Source organism: Macaca mulatta, chromosome 18 (genome assembly GCF_049350105.2).
Source record: "Macaca mulatta isolate MMU2019108-1 chromosome 18, T2T-MMU8v2.0, whole genome shotgun sequence".
Lineage (NCBI taxonomy): Eukaryota > Metazoa > Chordata > Mammalia > Primates > Cercopithecidae > Macaca > Macaca mulatta.
In genome coordinates, this window is record NC_133423.1 from 80,233,664 (window position 1) to 80,252,237 (window position 18,574).

The 18,574-nt window shown below is 36.6% G+C and overlaps 1 protein-coding gene across 34 annotated transcripts in view; it reads left to right on the top strand.

Moving 5' to 3' along the window:
• Nucleotides 1-18,574, top strand: part of ANKRD12 (ankyrin repeat domain 12) — a 134,395-nt gene that overhangs the window by 93,339 nt on the left and 22,482 nt on the right. For 6 of the 34 annotated variants that reach the window (XM_077975223.1, XM_028837850.2, XM_077975227.1 and 3 more), the window contains one exon: nucleotides 3,320-3,399. The exons of 23 other annotated variants lie outside the window; for them this stretch is intronic. In XM_077975223.1, the coding sequence (XP_077831349.1) occupies nucleotides 3,336-3,399 (64 nt within the window). In that variant the 5' untranslated portion in view covers nucleotides 3,320-3,335. Of the gene's footprint in view, nucleotides 1-3,319; nucleotides 3,400-18,275; nucleotides 18,425-18,574 lie in introns of all 34 variants that reach the window. 5 more of the 34 variants (XM_077975222.1, XM_077975218.1, XM_077975221.1 and 2 more) reach the window with 1 other exon arrangement.

Sequence of the window (18,574 nt, forward strand, 5' to 3'; positions counted from 1 at the left end):
AAAGGAAATAATGAATGGAGCTAAAACTATAGAAAAAATGGTGAAGGTGGCAACTTTGCTTTTAATATCTATTTTCACCTCTTCACTATCCAGTAAAAATAAACGAGCTTACCAACCCTCCAAGATTGCCTAGAAAAGTGAGAGAATGATAAAATTGAACAAACAGAATGTTAACCCACCAAAGTGAAACTACTAGAGGAAACAGCTTAAACAACAACAAAAATGGGCACTTAAGAAAATTCAAGTACAGCATAAAAATACTTTTCTGAGCTTAAAACTCAATGAAACGGGGGATGGTCACTGTGGAGACTTCAAATTATTCAACTGGAGACTTCTATTATTAGACTGGAAAAATAAAGTAAGATAAATCTTCACAATGTAGAGCAAAAATAGGAAGAGAATCATGAAAGAAAAGGTAAAAGACTTAAGGAACAGATTCAGGAGACATAACAGAGCTAATGGGAATAATATTTATAGGAATTTAAAAAGGAGAAAAACAGATGGAAGATAGATAATATTTATGCAAATAATAGAAAATTTTTCTGAGCCGGAAAAGCCTATCAGTTTTGAAGTTCAGTGGACTTCAGATTGATTTGGTGAAAACACACATACATACCCCTTGACATACATTGGCCAAATTCTTTAGCTGTGAAGTGACAAGTTATGGGCAAAGAAATACTGTCAGGTTGGCACTGAACTTCAGATTTGCAATAGTGGAAGATAGACTACTGAGAGAAAAGAACTGCAACATAAGAATCCTGTCCCTGGCTGAGATATTACTCATCTGTCAGGGTAAAAGGATAATTGCAAACATTTAAAGATTTTAAAAGCCTATAAATATATTTTCTTACACATTTTTAAAAAAGAAAGAATGAGAGAATAAACCAACAACTTATAAAATGGTTACCTAATAAGGAAAGGGGTAAAAATGGAGGTTATGTAAATTTTACCATCTTTTAGAAAAAGAGTCTAACAACAGCTAACAAAACTCAGGAGTCCTAGGGATACATACTTGACATATCTATCAATGAAATGATAGGATATGAACAAGATCTTCAAAATGATACAGGGATGGGGCGAATGGAGGTGTGAACTGGTCAAAGATTGATGGTCAGTGGAGCTGAGACAAATTGTCTCTATAACATTCTGTTCACTTTTGTGTAAGTAAAAAATTTACCATCACAAAAATGCTCTTAAAAATACTTAGGCTTCATGATCTAGCAGTCAGACTTGTGGGAGTATCTTATGTTTGTTATAACATTCTTTTTAGGGGCAAAACAATAGCCATCACTAAGGGATTGGTTGATTAAATCAGTGTATAGCCTCACCATAAACTATGGCACAACCATGAAAAAAACATGTCAGTGCCGTGCTTGGAGTTGTAAGGTTACTTGAAGACATTTTTATAAAGTATTGTTGAGTTCAAAAAATCAAGAACAGTTATGTCTCATTTTTGTAAGATGAATTGTTTTTAAAATCTGTATGTATGTTTATGTACATATGTTTGTGTAAAATTTTATTAGCATGGAGCAAAATCTGGAAGGGTGTGTACCAGGCCATTAAGGAGACATGTCTTAGGGAGCTAGTGGCAGAGGAGATGATGATTTGGATGGATAGAAGGGTCGAAGTACAGTCGAACACAATCATTGATAATTTTTTTACACATATATTTACAAGACTCAGCAAAATCTTCTTCTGCCCTGCATTGCTGTTTAATCATTTATGCCCTTCCCTTTACAACTAAGCTTTTTAAGGTACATTGTAGACTGACTGACTCTCCTGCATGGAACCTAGTTTTACTGAGATTGCACTTGCTGTCACTGCCAGATCCCACAGTCATATTTCAGTCCTTATCCTTTGAAGTTCTCCATAGAATTTGACATCGTTGACCATATTCTTCCTAAAATTCTCTTGCCTTGGTTGCTGGGACAAACTTGGCTTTCATCCAGCTCCCCAGACTCTTCCTTCTCAGTTTCCTCCTAGATTCTGGTCTTCATAGCTTCCTCATTTCCTTTCCATAACACCCCTGTGTTGGTTTTCCTGGTCTTCATAGCATCCTCATTTCCTTTCCATAATACCCCTGTGTTGGTTTTCCCAAGATTTTTACTTTCTGGACCCCTCTTCTCATGGTGCATACTCTCTCAAATAAATTTCACCCACACTTAGAGTTTTTACTGCCATTTATATAATGATTTGCAAATACATCTGTCTCAGACATTTCTCTTAAGCTTCAAACTTACATATTTGGCGGCTTTCTGAATATTTCCACCTGGATTTCCTCAGCTAAATCTCAAAAATCAGCATACCCCCACCATTACACTCCTCTTCGTGTTTTTTTCTCACTTAATTAGTGTAACGTCATTCATCTGCACATATAAGTCATACACTCGAGAGTCATCTAAACTCCTTCCTTTTCCTTCTTTCAATTACTCAACATCTGTTTTTGAGCACTCATTATAGGTTAGGCATTGCTTAAGTACTGAGGATACAGCTGATTAAGAAAATGGAGAAAACATAATCCAGTAACTCCTGTCAATTTCAGCTTTCAAAATATTTGTAAATCCATCTTCCCGCTAAAAGCCAAGAGTCCTTTGAACGTTTTCGTCCAATCTAAACTGGAATAAAGATTATAATAGCTGGAATTGCATTAACTTCCGTGAGAAAGTAAGAGTAATATGTTAAGACTGGGTGCATGCAGTGGCTCACGCCTGTAATCCCAACACTTTGGGAGGCCGAGATGGATGAATCGCTTGAGTCCAAGAGTTCAAGACCATCCCAGGCAACGTGGTGAAACCCCATTTTTACAGAAAATAAAAAATTAGCCAGGCATGGTGGCACACACCTGGAGTCCCAGCTGTTCGGGATGGAGCTGAGGTAGGAGGTTCACTTGAGCCTGGGAGGTCAAGGCTGCCATGAGCTGTGTTTGCACCACTGTACTCCAACCTCGACACAGAGTGAGACCCTGTCTCCAAGGAAAGAAAATAAGATTTTAAAGGTAAAAAATGTTTATATGGTATGTTAACTGTTATGCTATTATAAATATTATATATTTGGCTGCCCTCTGGATATTAAGAAATACCAAAAATCAGCTAATTCTTTTAATTGCTGTCACTTCTGAAGATTGTAGCTATGAAAAGCAGCTTTGTTATAAACTTGCTTTTAGAAAGAAGTGCTGCAACAAATTTTCCCACGGAAGAAGGGAGGTATTTTATTTGAACTTACATGTTTAATTAGTGCAGAACACACCTTCTAGAACCTTTTTGATTTTCACTGATCTTGATTGTTTCATGTGTTCATCAGCTATATATTGATTTTTCAGAATATTTATTTTCCACATGGTGAATGTGCCTGAATTATTGCTTGGTCAAAGTCCCTCAAGGAATGATACAAAAATCATCAGTAAGTATCATATAAAGATTTTGGAGTTGCTGAAAAAGACTGATGAAAATACCCAAAATTTATTACTTAATTTACATGAGGTCCTTATTAGATTTAACTGTACCAAACTTCATCCAATCTAAATTCAGAACATACGAGGGTATAATCATATAAGTGCCCATAGATGTTTGTATATATGAAGCCGAGTAGCATAATCTAATACAGCACATCATCTATGTGACAGATACACTTTAAGTGTTGAAAGTTAAAGAATAACCAAAATTATGAATTTCAGAACTTAATAAATTTGGAGTAACTAAGAGGGTGTCATGTATGTAGCATTCTAAATGCGGTTTATTCCATTAGTCATTGCACTTTATGCCAGTGCTACTCAGAGTAGCCTTTCCATTAACTGTTTGTTACCAGCCCTCAAGATAAGGAGCCTGTGCCAGAATGTCAGTCAGTGCATTGCTTCCTTCATTAGAAAGGAAAAAATACTATGGAAAAAATGTCCACTAAAATAAGCAGTGTGCTTAGTGACATAATTGATTTCCATGTTTGGTACCAGCTCCTTATTTTATGATGGGTCAGTAATAATTTGCAGGTTGGCCTATCTTTATGAACCACACTTTGAGTAGTAGTTTTATATCATGTATATCAGACATTTATGATATTGTTGCAGGAATACATGTCCTGGTTAATACAGCTTATTTGTGTATAAATGTTTGGCACTTTTAGATGTACATAATTATTTAGTCTTTTTTTTTTTTGAGACGGAGTCTCGCTCTGTCGCCCAGGCTGGAGTGCAGTGGCCAGATCTCAGCTCACTGCAAGCTCCACCTCCGGGGTTTATGCCATTCTCCTGCCTCAGCCTCCCTAGTAGCTGGGACTACAGGCGCCCGCCACCTCGCCCGGCTAGTTTTTTGTATTTTTTAGTAGAGACGGAGTTTCACCGTGTTAGCCAGGATGGTCTCGATCTCCTGACCTCGTGATCCGCCCATCTCGGCCTCCCACAGTGCTGGGATTACAGGCATCAGCCACCACGCCCGGCCAATTATTTAGTCTTTTTTTCCCCTAACTTCTGCCGTTTTCCCTTAGTCTAAGTACATGTTACCTTCCTGTATAGAAATTCTATCCAGCAATAGTGTTTGCTACAAATGATTGCTTCTTGCTACTGTGCGAGAACTCAGTCATATTCAGAGAACCAGATCTTGCTCATAAACCATAATCGTGGAAATGGAGAAGTGGGTAACTTATGTCACATAACACCCCTCCCGCATACTTTCTGACACTCATTAATTGCCAGTAGAGATTTTGTTAACAACTTTGCCAGACACTGGTTTTATTACTTAGAGTGTCTAATGAACAAAGTTTAAAATGCCAGTCACTGTCAAAAGAGCTAGTCACCATTTTCTACCTTACTTTGTCTAAACTGGTTTTGTTTATTAAGCGGCTCCTATAAATGTTCCTCACTTGCATACTTCAACTTAAGAAAATGCTTCATTAATAAATAAGCTACTTTTCAAGCTTACTGAAGACAGATTAGGAGATTGGAAATTACAGTAATATGTTGTTACCCACTGGTTTACTGAGTGCATTTCTGTGTCATAAAATTAAAAAAAAAAAATGACCAGGCCTTTGAAGCCTACTTTTCTCAGTGTTATAACAGTAAATTGTACTATTATAAATATATTGTCGTAATTTGTACAACTTATTTCGTCAGTTTTATATTTCAGGAACTATGAAAATACAACTATTGGTACATACTTACATGGAGTTTTAATAGTTAATAAATCAAGAGATCAAAAAAAAAAAACCAATTATTTAAGTCAAAATATACCAGAATTTTTTATCAAATGGATTATATGATGTTAACAGTTAACCATAAATCGGGAGAAGCGTCAGCTTAGGAAGTTTTAAAGTAAATTTTTTTAACCTAGAAGCATAAAGACTACAAGAAGAGGTTACATTGGGTGTTTTTAGTATGTCCAAATACATATATCAACAAATTTGATCATTGGGAATCTAGACTTGATAGAGCATTTTATAGAGTAGTTTACATATTAGTATACCTAGAATACAAGATTTTTCATTTAACATGTAGTTAAAATGTAAATAGTATTTTATTTTTGTCCTTTCTAAATGACGTCTTAGTAGCTTCCAGTGTATGTGTTAGGTAATAATTCAGGCTTCATACAAAAAATTGCAATCCATTTGTAAACCAAGAACCTTGTTTTATTTAACCAGGACTATTAGCTACCTCCCTGATTAAGCCTATTTCTGAGGCTGTTGAATAGCAGCAAGCATCATGTTTGGTGTTCAGCACCTTTGTCTCGTATCCCTGTGATACGAGTGCTTAGAAAAATTAGGCACTTAAGTATCTATTATGTGCAGAGGGCTGAGCATAGAGCATGATAGGCAATGAGGTATTCTTTAATGAACACTTAAAGTGTTTTGCATGCTTTATTTTTCCTGCTCTGCTTTGTAACGTACGTGGTGTGCTTTACACACAGATTTCTGAATCTTAGTTTTTTAAACTTTTTAAATGTATATATCACCAACTTCTGCCTCTGTCTTAAGCGAACGGAACACATACAAATGTAAATGAATTATATCAGGCTAGCTCCAAAGCCTAAGAGTTTTAAATTCCAGGTAGATTTTTTTTTCCCCCAAAAGAAAAATATATGTCAGTGTTACGCAGAGGAAAAAAGGAAAGAAATTGCGAGTACGTAAATTAACATACACTGTAAGAAATCACTTTTAGCAGTGTCTATAAATCGAAACATCTTTGACTTGCACACATATATATGTGTACATACACACGCGCGCACACACACAGACATACCAGAAAAATAAATGGCAAATTGTGCTTGCAGCTGCAGTGTTTTCTGGATGGCTGCAAATTAATGTAAGTCTTTAAACTTTATGGTACATAAGACTATTAAATATCTTTCTTTGAAGTTCATGTAAATATAGTAGACAAATTTCAAATGTATTTGCCCAAAAATTGTAGTTATTTATTGCAGATACCAAAGCTAATAGTTTTTTTGTTTAAAATATTAGCGATGTGTTTTCCTTAGAAACTGAATTTCTATCAGTGCCTATCAACTTAAAGTGAGTCTGTCACATAATTATAGTAGTGAGATATTGCTGAATATTTAAGACTAAAACTCTGCGTAAAGGGTACACTTGGGCAGAACACTAAAAAATACCTTTGGCTTAAAAATATCATATATGCATACAAAAAAAATGAGTTCAGCTTTAGTGATCTCATCCTGTCTGCAGAAAAATGTTTTGTCTAGCCATGGGTTAAAAGGACCTTCATGTAATGTATATATTTATGATGGAAGAGCTGAGACTGGGTAATTTTGTCAGTTTCCTTTAGCGACATCAAAATTTTTGTAGTGATACAAGTCTTATTTTCAGAGGAAAAATTCTTGATTAATTGTAGAATCAGATTCTGTGTTACAATTTAGTAGAAAGGCATTGTATGATTGAGGGGAGTACATAGAGTGCTGTGGTACTTGATTTTATTTTGTATGTAGATTTTGCTTTTAGACTTAGGTACTTGATTTTATTTTGTATGTAGATTTTGCTTTTAGACAGGTATTTTCAGCTATTGATTATATTCTCTTCCTTCCCCATCTCACACTTAAAGTTCTAACTGTAATTCTCTTACCAGTATGTAATACTATAGTAATACAACGAAAATAAGTTCTTTTCTGGCATACTTATCTCTGAACAGATGTTTGTGACTACTTTTCTTTTGTAAAGTAGAATTAAAATTCATAACCTTTCCTTTAGAAAATTGAGATTTAGAAATGGAAATTTAGAAGAGACTATGTAAAATTACCTCGTACTTGATTTTCCTGTCTCGAAGCTACCTTGCTCCATCAGTTTGGGGATGTGAAAGCTGTAAAGACTTGTTTCCCAAAGTGCAGGTGCTTTTTTCTGTTACTTGTTTAGGCAACATAAATAACAGTTACATGTACATAATTCTTGAATACATTAGTTTTAGTTAGTGAGCTGTTTGTGTAACAAAGGAACCACTCAATAGGAGGCAGAGTCCTGCTGCAGATGTGAAATGTTCCTCCCAGTGATGCCCCAGAGAATCTCTGAAATTCAGAGTCAGCTGGTTCAGGGAACCAGATTCAGCTGAGATCACTACTGACAGGCCTCTCACTCAGAGGAGACTCTCCACAAAACCGCTGAAAAATGAATTTTTCCCTCTATCAATATGAAAAGAAATCCAGAGATTTGAGGAAAATCAAGTGGATTACAGATAAGAAGGGACAGCATGAACAAACAAAACAGTTGATCCTCAAACAGATAATGTAGGAAACAGAAGGGTAAGTTACGAGTATCCTTGGAGGTTACAGAGGGCAGTGGATCCACCAACCATAACAAAAAGCTGCAGTGAAAAAGGGTAATCAGAGACCAAGAAAGTCCTTGGAATTCAAGATAATACATGGTTACTAAAGTAAACATTCTATCGAGAACTAAGTAATAGACTAGACATTGCTGAAGATCTAATTTGATAACATATGAAGCATGTAGAAAACAAAGATGTTGGAAATATGAGGAAAATGATTTTTTAAGAAAATGGACAAAACATACATTCTTTATCTTACAAAATGCAAATATTAGAAAGAAGATAGTTTTTTAAATTGAAGAAAGTGTCCTGAGCCAGGTGCGGTGGCTCACGCCTATAATCCCAGCACTTTGGGGAGGCTGAGGAGAGTGGATCACCTGAGATCAGGAGTTCAAGACCAGCCTGACAAACATGGTGAAACCGGTTTCCGTCTCTACTAAAAATACAAAGAAAAATTAGCCAGGCTCATGTAATCTCAGCTACTCGGGAGGCTGAGGCAGGAGAATCATTTGAACCCAGGAGGTGGAGGTTACAGTGAGGCGAGATCGCACCACTGCACTCTAGCCTGGACAACAAGAGCGAAATTCCGTCTCAAAAAATGAATGAATGAAAGTATCTCTTAACTGAAGACAGACAGACTTTTAGATCAAAGGGAGTTATTTTAAACCTAGAATGCTGTCATCAGCCAACCATCAATCAGGTAAAAAGGCTAAAAACATCCTTGGATATACTTTCTATTCCTTTTCTGGAAAATTATTCAAAAATACTGCGTTTTAGTGACACAAAATATAAAACTAAACGACGTGGAGGCTTAACTCCGTTTGTTGTTTGTTTGTTTGTTTGCTTTTGAGATGAAGTCTTGCTGTATTGCTCAGGCTGGTCTTGAACTGATGGGCTCAAGAGATCCTCCTGTTGAAGCCTCCTGAGTAGCTAGTACTATAGATGTGTGCTACCATGCCCAGCTCTAACTCAAGATTTTGATAAAAAATTCCAGAATGACAGCAACAAGCAATTGACGTATTTTATAACAAAATTTCAGAGAACTTTGTGAAGAATGTTACCAAGAAAAGAGTAGTTCCTAGTACTTGTATTGTGTGATTTTGATTCTGAGAGTTCATTGTGTCATGCTGTTGATGATATGATGGCATTTTGTGCTGATGAACAAGAAAAGAGACAAAAATTTCAGTAAGTATGACGCAGGCTAAAATAATAGCATGATTTTGGACTTCTCATGGAGTATAAGCATGCTTTCTGAAATGACAGTCGTAGATCAGATAATTTAAAAGGGCCAAGAGGACAAGCCTAAGGTTTAAAAGTTCTCTTTATTATTTCCAAGTTAATTAAATTCAGATAAAATCAAGCATAATACTTTAAGCTTAAAAACGTTTCTCCTGGGTGGTGAGATTATTTTATAGGTAGCGTTTATTCTTTTCTTTTACCCATCTCTCTGTTTTTGTGACTTTCTGACATGAAGTTTTATAACAGAAGCACAATAAATGTTATTTTAAAATAAAATAATCACTAAAATATACCTTAGGACTTTTTTATGCACTTAGCTCATCTGAATAAAAAAGGCCATATAAACAAATACCGTTCCCAGTGTAAAGGCAGTTTTTCTTAGTAGTAATTCTACTGTTTAAAAGAATACCTGGCCGGATGTGGTGGCTCACACCTGGGATCCCAGCACTTTGGGAGGACAAAGCAGGCAGATTACTTGAGCCCAGGAGTTCGAGACCAGCCTGGGAAACATGGCAAAACCCCATTTCTAGAAAAAAAAGAAAGAAAAGAAAAATTAGGTGAGTGTGGTGGGGCACACATGCAGTCCCAGCTACTTAGGGAGCTGAGGTGGGAGAGCCCAGGAGGTTGAGGCTGCAGTGAGCTGTGGACACTGGTCACTCCACCATGCTCCAGCTGGGGCAACAGAGCTGGACCCTGTCAAAAAAATAAAAAGACCAGTTTATAATCACTAGTTTGTAATTGTTTAAGGTCAAGGCATCACTATTTTCTTTATAAACTATATTAATAGTTTATATGTAAATCAAGATATTTATGCCTGAGTTGTGAATATCTCAGAATCAGGTAAAGAATAGACAAACACAAAATTCATATTTGAAATTCAATTTTAATCTCAGGTGAGTATGTTTCATAGCATTTTGTTTTCTTAATTTAAAACTTATAAATTGAACTCTTATGTAAATCAATAATAGTAAATCTCCTTTAAAATAATACTTTGTTCTAGAGCCTAGATTTTTGTGGCAGGGTTGTTTTGTCAGTATACTCAATCATGACATCAAGATAGAAGTAGAAAATATTCAAATACTTACGGAAAGGTTACAAAGTATGGCATCATTTTTTTGGATGTTTATACAGTTGTGGTACCTATATTTGGTTTTGTCTTACCTGTATTAGGAGGTAACATAGCACAATGGTTGTACCAGTTTTGGAGTCAGAGAAACTTGGATTTGAAGACATAGCTCTGCCACTTACTAGCTTTATGGTCATGACAGATGTATTATTAACATAACATAGTGGTATTCTAGACATGTAAGATAGACTTAGATGAATGAGACAATTTATAGATTTGCATAAACACAGTATTCATTTTAACCTTTTACTGAGGCCTATTTTCAGTGAAAAGTTCTCTGCTTAGCTGTAGAAACTTTTAAACATTATATACTGGCATTAAATTGTAGTTAGCAAATGCAACAAAGTTGATATTATTGTGTCCCTCCCCTGTTTGCTGTCTCCACTCCATTTCCTTTCCCTTTTAAGGAGTACTGGAAAATATGTTACACAAATAACTGTCAATTATGACTAGTACTTTTATAATAATAGTATAAATTCCACCAAACACTAATACATGAAATATTAGATATAAGAAAATAAGTTTCTTGGTTCACTCTACTTCTTCTTTCCCCTTATGCCTCCCTGTACCTCTCCTTCCCTGCCCATGAAAAATTACTATCTACATATTTCCATTGTTTATTTGAAAGACTGATGGTTTCCATTGCCCTTATTCTAAAGGACCACATACTTCCATTGTAGTCCTGTAATAAGTGAAATAAGTGCCCAGAGCAAGCTTGAATCTTTCTGTCTTCAATCTTATAGTACAGTGTTAAACAAATAAGGGATTAGACTTTGGCCTTTTAACATTGACATATGTGCTTTATTGAATTTGGTAGTATTTGATGTCAAAAATATGTTATTTAAATTTTTTTTTTTTTGGATGGAGTCTAGCTCTGTCACCCAGGGTAGAGTGCAGTGGCTCACTGCAAGCTCCGCCTCCTGAGTTCACACCATCCTTCTGCCTCAGCCTCCCGAGTAGCTGGGGCTACAGGTTCACGCCACCATGCCCGGCTATTTTTTTTGTATTTTTAGTAGAGACGGGGTTTCACCGTTATTAGCCAGGATGGTCTCGAGTCTCAATCTCCTGACCACATGAGCCACCATGCCTGGCCTAAAAGTTTTTAATTTACATGATACATTCTTCTCTTTTTTGTAGGCAGTGAGTTACTACTTATCACATGCATGGTATATGTGCCAGGTGTATGTCAGGCACTTTACATAAATTAGTTAATCCTTACAACAGTCCTGTGAGTATTAATTCCTCATGCTAGATTACTGACCTTTTGCATGGAAGAACAAAGATTTGAACCTAGGGCTAATGCCAGAACCAATGTGACTTTGCATTACACCAGGCTGATTGTTACTGAGTATAGGAAGTTCAGAGTCAGATGATCCTGCTGTTAGCATGTAACTGGAATATGAATTTTGTGTACATTTATTTGATTTAATTACACCTATTTTGAAGTGTGCCAAGACAATTTCTTCATTATGTTTGACTGTTACACCTTCTGTTGGGCAAAAAGGATGCTGAAAATGAAATAAATTAATGATTTTGTTTGTTTTGCCATAGAGCCTACTATTAACTAATTTAAAATCCTTGGGCTCGTGCCTGTAATCCCAACGCTTTAGTAGGCAGAGGCAGGAGGATCGCTTGGGGCCACAAGTTCGAGACTAACCTGGGCAACAGCCAACCCCGTCTCTACTAAAAAAAAAAAAAAATGGCCTTGGTGTGGTGATGTGTACCTGTACTCCTAGCTACTTGAGAGGCTGAGGCAGGAGGATCGCATGAGCCCAGGAGCTCAAGGTTACAGTGAGCTGTGATCGTGCCACTGCACTCCAGCCTGGGCAATGGACAGAGACCCTATCTAAAAAAAATTTTTTTTTAATTATAGGGCTGCTTGTTATTGTGATTAAGTGTACTACAATATTATATCTAGGCTAATTAATTTTTATCTTAAAATATCCAGTTATTGTTCTAATTGTCTCATAAAAACATGTGTTTTAAAAAGCTTTTTTGAAATAATAGTAAAGTTCGTATATTGCAATTGGTTGATATATCTGAGTATCTTTTAATCTATAGATACTCCCCCTCCTTTTTTTCTTATGTTCTTGCAATTTTCTGTTGAAATAATGTGATAAATCTCCCTGATAAGTTTTCCCAGAGTCAGGATTTTGAGTATTGCATCTCCATAGTTTTTTTTGTTTGTTTTTGTTTTTGTTTTTGTTTTTTTTCTTGAGATGGAGTTTCACTCTTGTTGCCCAGGCTGGAGTGCAATGGTACAACCTCCACCTCCCGGATTCAAGTGATTCTCCTGCCTTAGCCACCCAAGTAGCAGGGATTACAGGCGCCCACCACCTCGCCCACCTAATTTTTGTATTTTTAGTAGAGAGAGCGTTTCACCATATTGGCCAGCCTGGTCTCGAACTTCTGACCTCAAGTGATCTGCCCATGTCAACCTCCCAAAGTGCTGGGATTACAGGCATGAGCCACCGCGCCCAACCCATAGTTTCTTTTAAAGCACATTTATTCAAGTGTTTTCTTATCTTATTTCAAGTTTTTACAGTTAACCTGTAGTGATTTCAATGTTGGGAAGAACAACTTGCATGTGGGGATTTTGCTGGGGTTTAACATGAGATCGTAATTGTAATGGTTCTGATCGATTTTCTTAATTTTTGTCAAGACTGAAATGAACATCAGACTTCTTTTGAAATATTTCTGGCACTCAGTATTGACATAAACTTGCTGTACAATTATTAAAATCATTTACATAATGACTTGCCCATAATTTTAAAACCTTATTTTTCATTGCTGTTTCTCAAAATGTTGACAGACTTAATGACTCTGTGTCTCAGTCTCTCTAAGTGACATAAGTATTTCATATACGTTCTTTAATTTTCCTTTGCTTCACAATTGAACAGTCTTTCAGTGAGCTTCTGAAGGAGGCTAAAGATTCATTTTACCTAATCATTTCCTCCTTTATCTTAATTGTGTTACTGTGTCTGCAGTTTTTTTATATTCATAAAGTACATATACAAATAATTATACGAACACCACTATATAAACGTGGCTCCATTGTATAAAATAAGAAATTTTGTTTGGCAAAAATGTTCAACAACTGAGAAAAGTAGGAAGACAGGCAAGTCAGTGCATGTGTGAAAGTGCATCCTATGTGATAGCTATGGATGGCATGGGAAGCAAATCAAATAGCATGTCTGTGCTCCACATGGCAGTACAGGAAATCATGGCATATGGATGAAACATTTGGCACCTCTTCAAATTGCCGAGTTTAGAGGAAACATCAGCAGTGAATTATCCAGACAGTAGTTGCCACCTGGATACTACACAAAATTATATGGTAAATAAATTTGTATTTGATGCTTGTATCTCTTTCTACACTTCTCTCTTATCCCACCATAAGCACCCCCACTTAATTTCTTGATGTCTTAATACAGTTCTAAAACTCATTGGACATTTAACATTAAGCACCTACTATGTGCTAGACATTACGAAAGTCTCTCTGTGTAGATCACAGGCTTATATTGGAAGTAACTTTTGAATAATGTGGAAAACAAAAGGAGAAATTTACAGCCACCATAATGACGTTACCTTCTCTACAGAAGACTTCCAAATTCCATAAATGGGCCTTTTTTCCCTCAGTAACCACACTCTCACCCTCTCACCCTCTCACCCCTCTCATCCCTCTCATCCTTCACTGAACATATATGACATATGAAAGTTTCATTCCCTGGGTGCTATAAATGGTGCTCTTAATAAAGTGATGCTTTGATAAGTTTACAGAAAGCTGAATGTGTGTGTTTGAGCACTTACTCATCTAGAATACATAGAATGCATTGGGGATATTGTGGTAGAAATGCATACCTTTGAAATGATTCTAAACCAGTGATGTTCCCAAGGAGTGATTGGGAGGTTAACTTTACCTCCTTCCAAACCACTTCAAATAAACATAATCTAAGTAAATTCCAATGCAAATACACTCTCAAGACAAGTCTACTTCCCATCTTCCTTCCCTCAACAGATTACTACCCTAATCCCTATCTATACGTTTTTTTAAAAGGCTAGTCAGATAAAGCAGTGGGAGTAGAAAAAGAATAAATCTGTAACTGGTTGTGATCAATTAGTTCTAAACACCATTGCACTTGGACTAACATAGGTATAAATTCCTGAACTGCTCCTCTCCCTGACCATTAATCTGAAATATCTCCTAAAAAGTTGGAAAATAATAGAGAAACTGATTGGAACCCACATAAATATGCATGGAATTTTGGGGAAGAGGAAGTGTACTCCACTATTATGGCTAATGTGTATAGCAAGAAGCAATGAAAGACGGGAGTCATGGTATAACACATTGTGAAATCAGACAAAAATACTCTGGGCTGCATCGCTTTGTAGGTGACCTTGGAAAAACTACTTAGTAGCTCGGTTCGTCTCTTAAATGGGGATAATAACAGCTGTTGTAAAGACCATATATTATCTGCTCGGCTAATGATAGGGCTTAATAAATAGTGGTAGAGGCCATTCTGAGTGCACTGGTATTTACAGCTAATTGATTACAACTAGTTACGGATATCTTTGTTGCTGCTCCACTCCCACTACTTCACTTGACTAGCCTTAAAAGAAAATGGTGGTTATAGTGGAGATGGTGGTCCAGATTTTGAGAGTTCTTTATCCTTGTCAGAGTTTTTACGTTATCCTACAGTGGGGAGCCCTCAGGTGAGAAGAGAGATGATAGATAGTGTTGGCCACATTGTTGTTTAAGGTGATTACTGATCTAGCCAAGGAATGATGAGACCCTGAGCTGAGATAATAGTAGTGGGAATAGAGAGAAAATGGATTTAAGAGTCCAGGCTGGGCACAGTAGCTCATACCTGTAATCCCAGCACTTTGGGAGGCTAAGGTGAGAGGATTGCTTGAGGCCAGGAATTCAAGACCATCCTGGGCAACATAGTGAGTCCCCATCTCCACACAAAAAAGAGACTAGTCGGGTGTGGTGGCGCACACCCGTAGTTCTAGCTACTGAGGAGGCTGAGGCAGGAAGATCATTTGAGCCCAGGTAGGAGGCTGCAGTGAGCTATGATTGTACCACTGCATTCCAGCCTGGGCAATAGAACAAGACCCCGTCTCTCAAAAAACAAGAGAGTCCAGAAATGAAAACTCTGAGCAGTTGAATTTGGAAGTTGAGGAATTGAGAGAGTTTGAAATGACTCTTGAGATTTTTAAATTTGAATAGCCGGATTGGTTGGTGTACCACAGAGGTGAGGAATACTGACTTTAAGCAGTAAGAGAAAGCAGTTGTGGAAGGAAAAGTAATGAGTTGAATGTTTTCGGTCTTGTTTTTGAGGTAGTTGTAAGGAGTCCAGGAATATCCAGGTTGAATATCAGAGGAAAGATTGGAAGTAAAGACTGGAACTTATGACTATAAGTTTTTTTGTTTGTTTGTTGTTTTTTTAGTTATGGTATATTTAGTTATGGTATATTTAGTTTTGTATCATTATCACCTACCCCTGAAATATATGTGACAGTCATAATTATATTTTCTAAAAATATGTAATTAGTACAATTCAAATGTTTTAAAATCATCTCTTATTAGGCATGTGAAATGTAGTTACTTCGTCAGATGTCAACATGAGAATAGATGTCATGTGTCAACACCTCTCTGCCTATTATTTTTTTGAGAGATTTTTGAGGGAGGGATTTACACTATGTATTATTATCTCCCCACATCAGCCACATCTGCTTCGTTTGGTTGCAGTTCCATTTGCATACCATACAAGAAAAGATGGAAATTGATGGTTCAGGAGAACAGTTAAGCCTAAGGATAACATTTTCACCATTCTTTAAATGTTACACTTTTAGTTGCAAATATCTGAAGCCGCCTTGAGATGTACAAGAACTTTTGAATGTATTTAAATGCATTTAAATAATAAGATAGAACTTAATTTTTTTTTCACGGAGAAGAAAAATGCTGGCTGGGCGCGGTGGCTCACTCCTGTAATTCCAGCACTTTGGGAGGCCAAGGCGGGCGGATCACCTGAGATCAGGAGTTTGAGACCAGTCTTACCAACATGGTGAAACCTTGTCTCTACTGAAAATACAAAAATTAGCCAGACATGGTGTCAGGTGCCTGTAATCCCAGCTACTCGGGAGGCCGAAACAGGAGAATTGCTTGAACCCAGGAGGCGAAGGTTGCAGTGAGCCAGGATCGTGCCACTGCACTCCACCTGGGCAGCTGAGTGAGACTCCATCTCAGAAGAAAAAAGAAAAATGTCTTAATAAAAATTTTAATAAAATGTTTTAACAGTTGCTTAACCTATTTCTCACTTTCTTTCCTAGTTTGCCAAATAAAATTGTTGAGAATAAATTGAGATGATCAACATTAAAAATTTTTAAAGAGCGTTTTGTTAAAAATAATTGTATAAAATATTTTATTAAATACAGGTTTAAATTTATAGATAGCAGAGACTTTAAAAATTGGAAAAATGGAAAATAACTAGTGTAATGATAAACATAGCCATTTTTTACTTAAGGGAACTTGAGGATTTGGAGATTTTAGGTGATTTTCTCACCATAGCAGTCATCTACTAAGAAAGGCAGAACAAACTTTTTTTTGAAGAGTTAATACTGCCCCACTAGAGTCCAGGACCAGGTTGAGCTATGTTCCTGAGTGATTAGAGTAAATTTAAAAATTGGGACTGCTCAGGCAAAGAAAGGGAAGTGGTCTGCAAGTGAAATGGCATCATGGGGGTGTAGTGGTCTTTGCTGAGGCCCACAGGCTGGCCAGCCTCTGGTTGAGCAACACAGGGTCATTGCAGATGGCACTGAGAAACCAGTGTTCAGAGGGATGAGTCTGATGGGCATGTGTGTCCCAGGATCCAGAGCCATGTGAGGGTCATTCAGCTGTAGAAATGTCTTGGCTTTCATCATGGACATTAGTGTCAGGAAAACTTATTTATGTTAGAATTTACGTTCTTTCGTTTTAAAAAAAGTAGGCATCTTTTTAAAAAACCTTTAGAAAAAGACATATCTGAATTGAAATGCATTGCTTTAAGTTGATGAATCAGGAACACAAATGACAAACCATGGATATCTCAGTTTATGTTTAACTCCCTTAAGAGAATTTACAGGGCTGGGTGATGGGTGCAGTGGCTCATGCCTGTATTCCCAGCACCTTGGGAGGCCAAGGCGAGTGGATCACTTGAGCTCAGGAGTTCAAGACCAGCCTGAGCAATTTGTGAAACTCCATTTCTACCAAAAATACAAAAAATATTCCGAAACACATAAAACAGTTTGTGATGTTTATATAATTAAACCCTTTAAGTTAGTGTTTTTTAGTCAGTTTTGGATTAAAGGATCTTATTCGTGTTAAATATTCTCTCTCCTAAAAAAGTGCATATGTGCAGAATTTACACATTTTACTAGCTAATGTTTCCCCTTAATCAAGACCCCTGGGTTATATATATAAATGCGTATGTATATAAATGTATATATAAATATGTATGTTTTTGGTTATTTTTTTAATTTTTAATTATGGATACATAATAGTTGTATGTAATTTGTGGGGTACATGTGATATTTTGCTAAAGTATACAATGTGTAAAAATCAAACCAAGGTAATTGGTTTACCTCAAGCATTTATAATTAATTTGTGATAGGGGCATTCTAATTCCTCTCTTAGTTATGGTGAAATAGGGAATAAATAATTAACTATAGTTGCCCTATTGTGCTACTGAACACTAGATCTAATTTATTCTATCTATTTTTGTACCCAGTAACTCTCTCTCATCTCCCCCTTTCCACAACCCTTCCCAGTCTTTGACAGCTGTCATTCTATTTCTATGAGTTTAATTTTTCACTCCCACATACGAGTGAGAACATGCTATATTTGTCTTAGTGTGCGTGACTTATTTCACTTAAAGTACTGTCCTCCAGTTCCATCCATGTTGTGGCAAATGATAGAATTTCATTCTTTTCTATGGCTGAGTAATATTCCACTGTGTATATGAACCACATTTTCCTTATCCATTCATCTGTTGATGGACACTTAGATTGATTCCATATCTTGGCTATTGTGAATAGTGTTGCAGTAAACATGGGAGTGCAGTTATCTCTTCCATATACTAATTTCCTCTCACCCCATTTGAAATGGCTTTTATCCAAAAGGTAGTCAGTAATGAATGCTGGCATAAATGTGGAAAAAGGGGAACCCTTGTACACTGTTGGTGGGAAGCAGCCGCTTTGGAGAACAGTTTGGAAGTTCCTCAAAAAACTACAAATAGAGCTACCGTATGATTCACCAATCCCACTGCTGAGTGAGTATACACCCAAAAGAAAGGGAATCAGTATATAAAAGAGATATGCACTTCTATGTTGACTGCAGGACTATATTTTTATACTATATATTGTGATTTTAACATACACTGTGCTTTTAGAAGTGTCAAAAGGAGCCTCACCATAAAGCA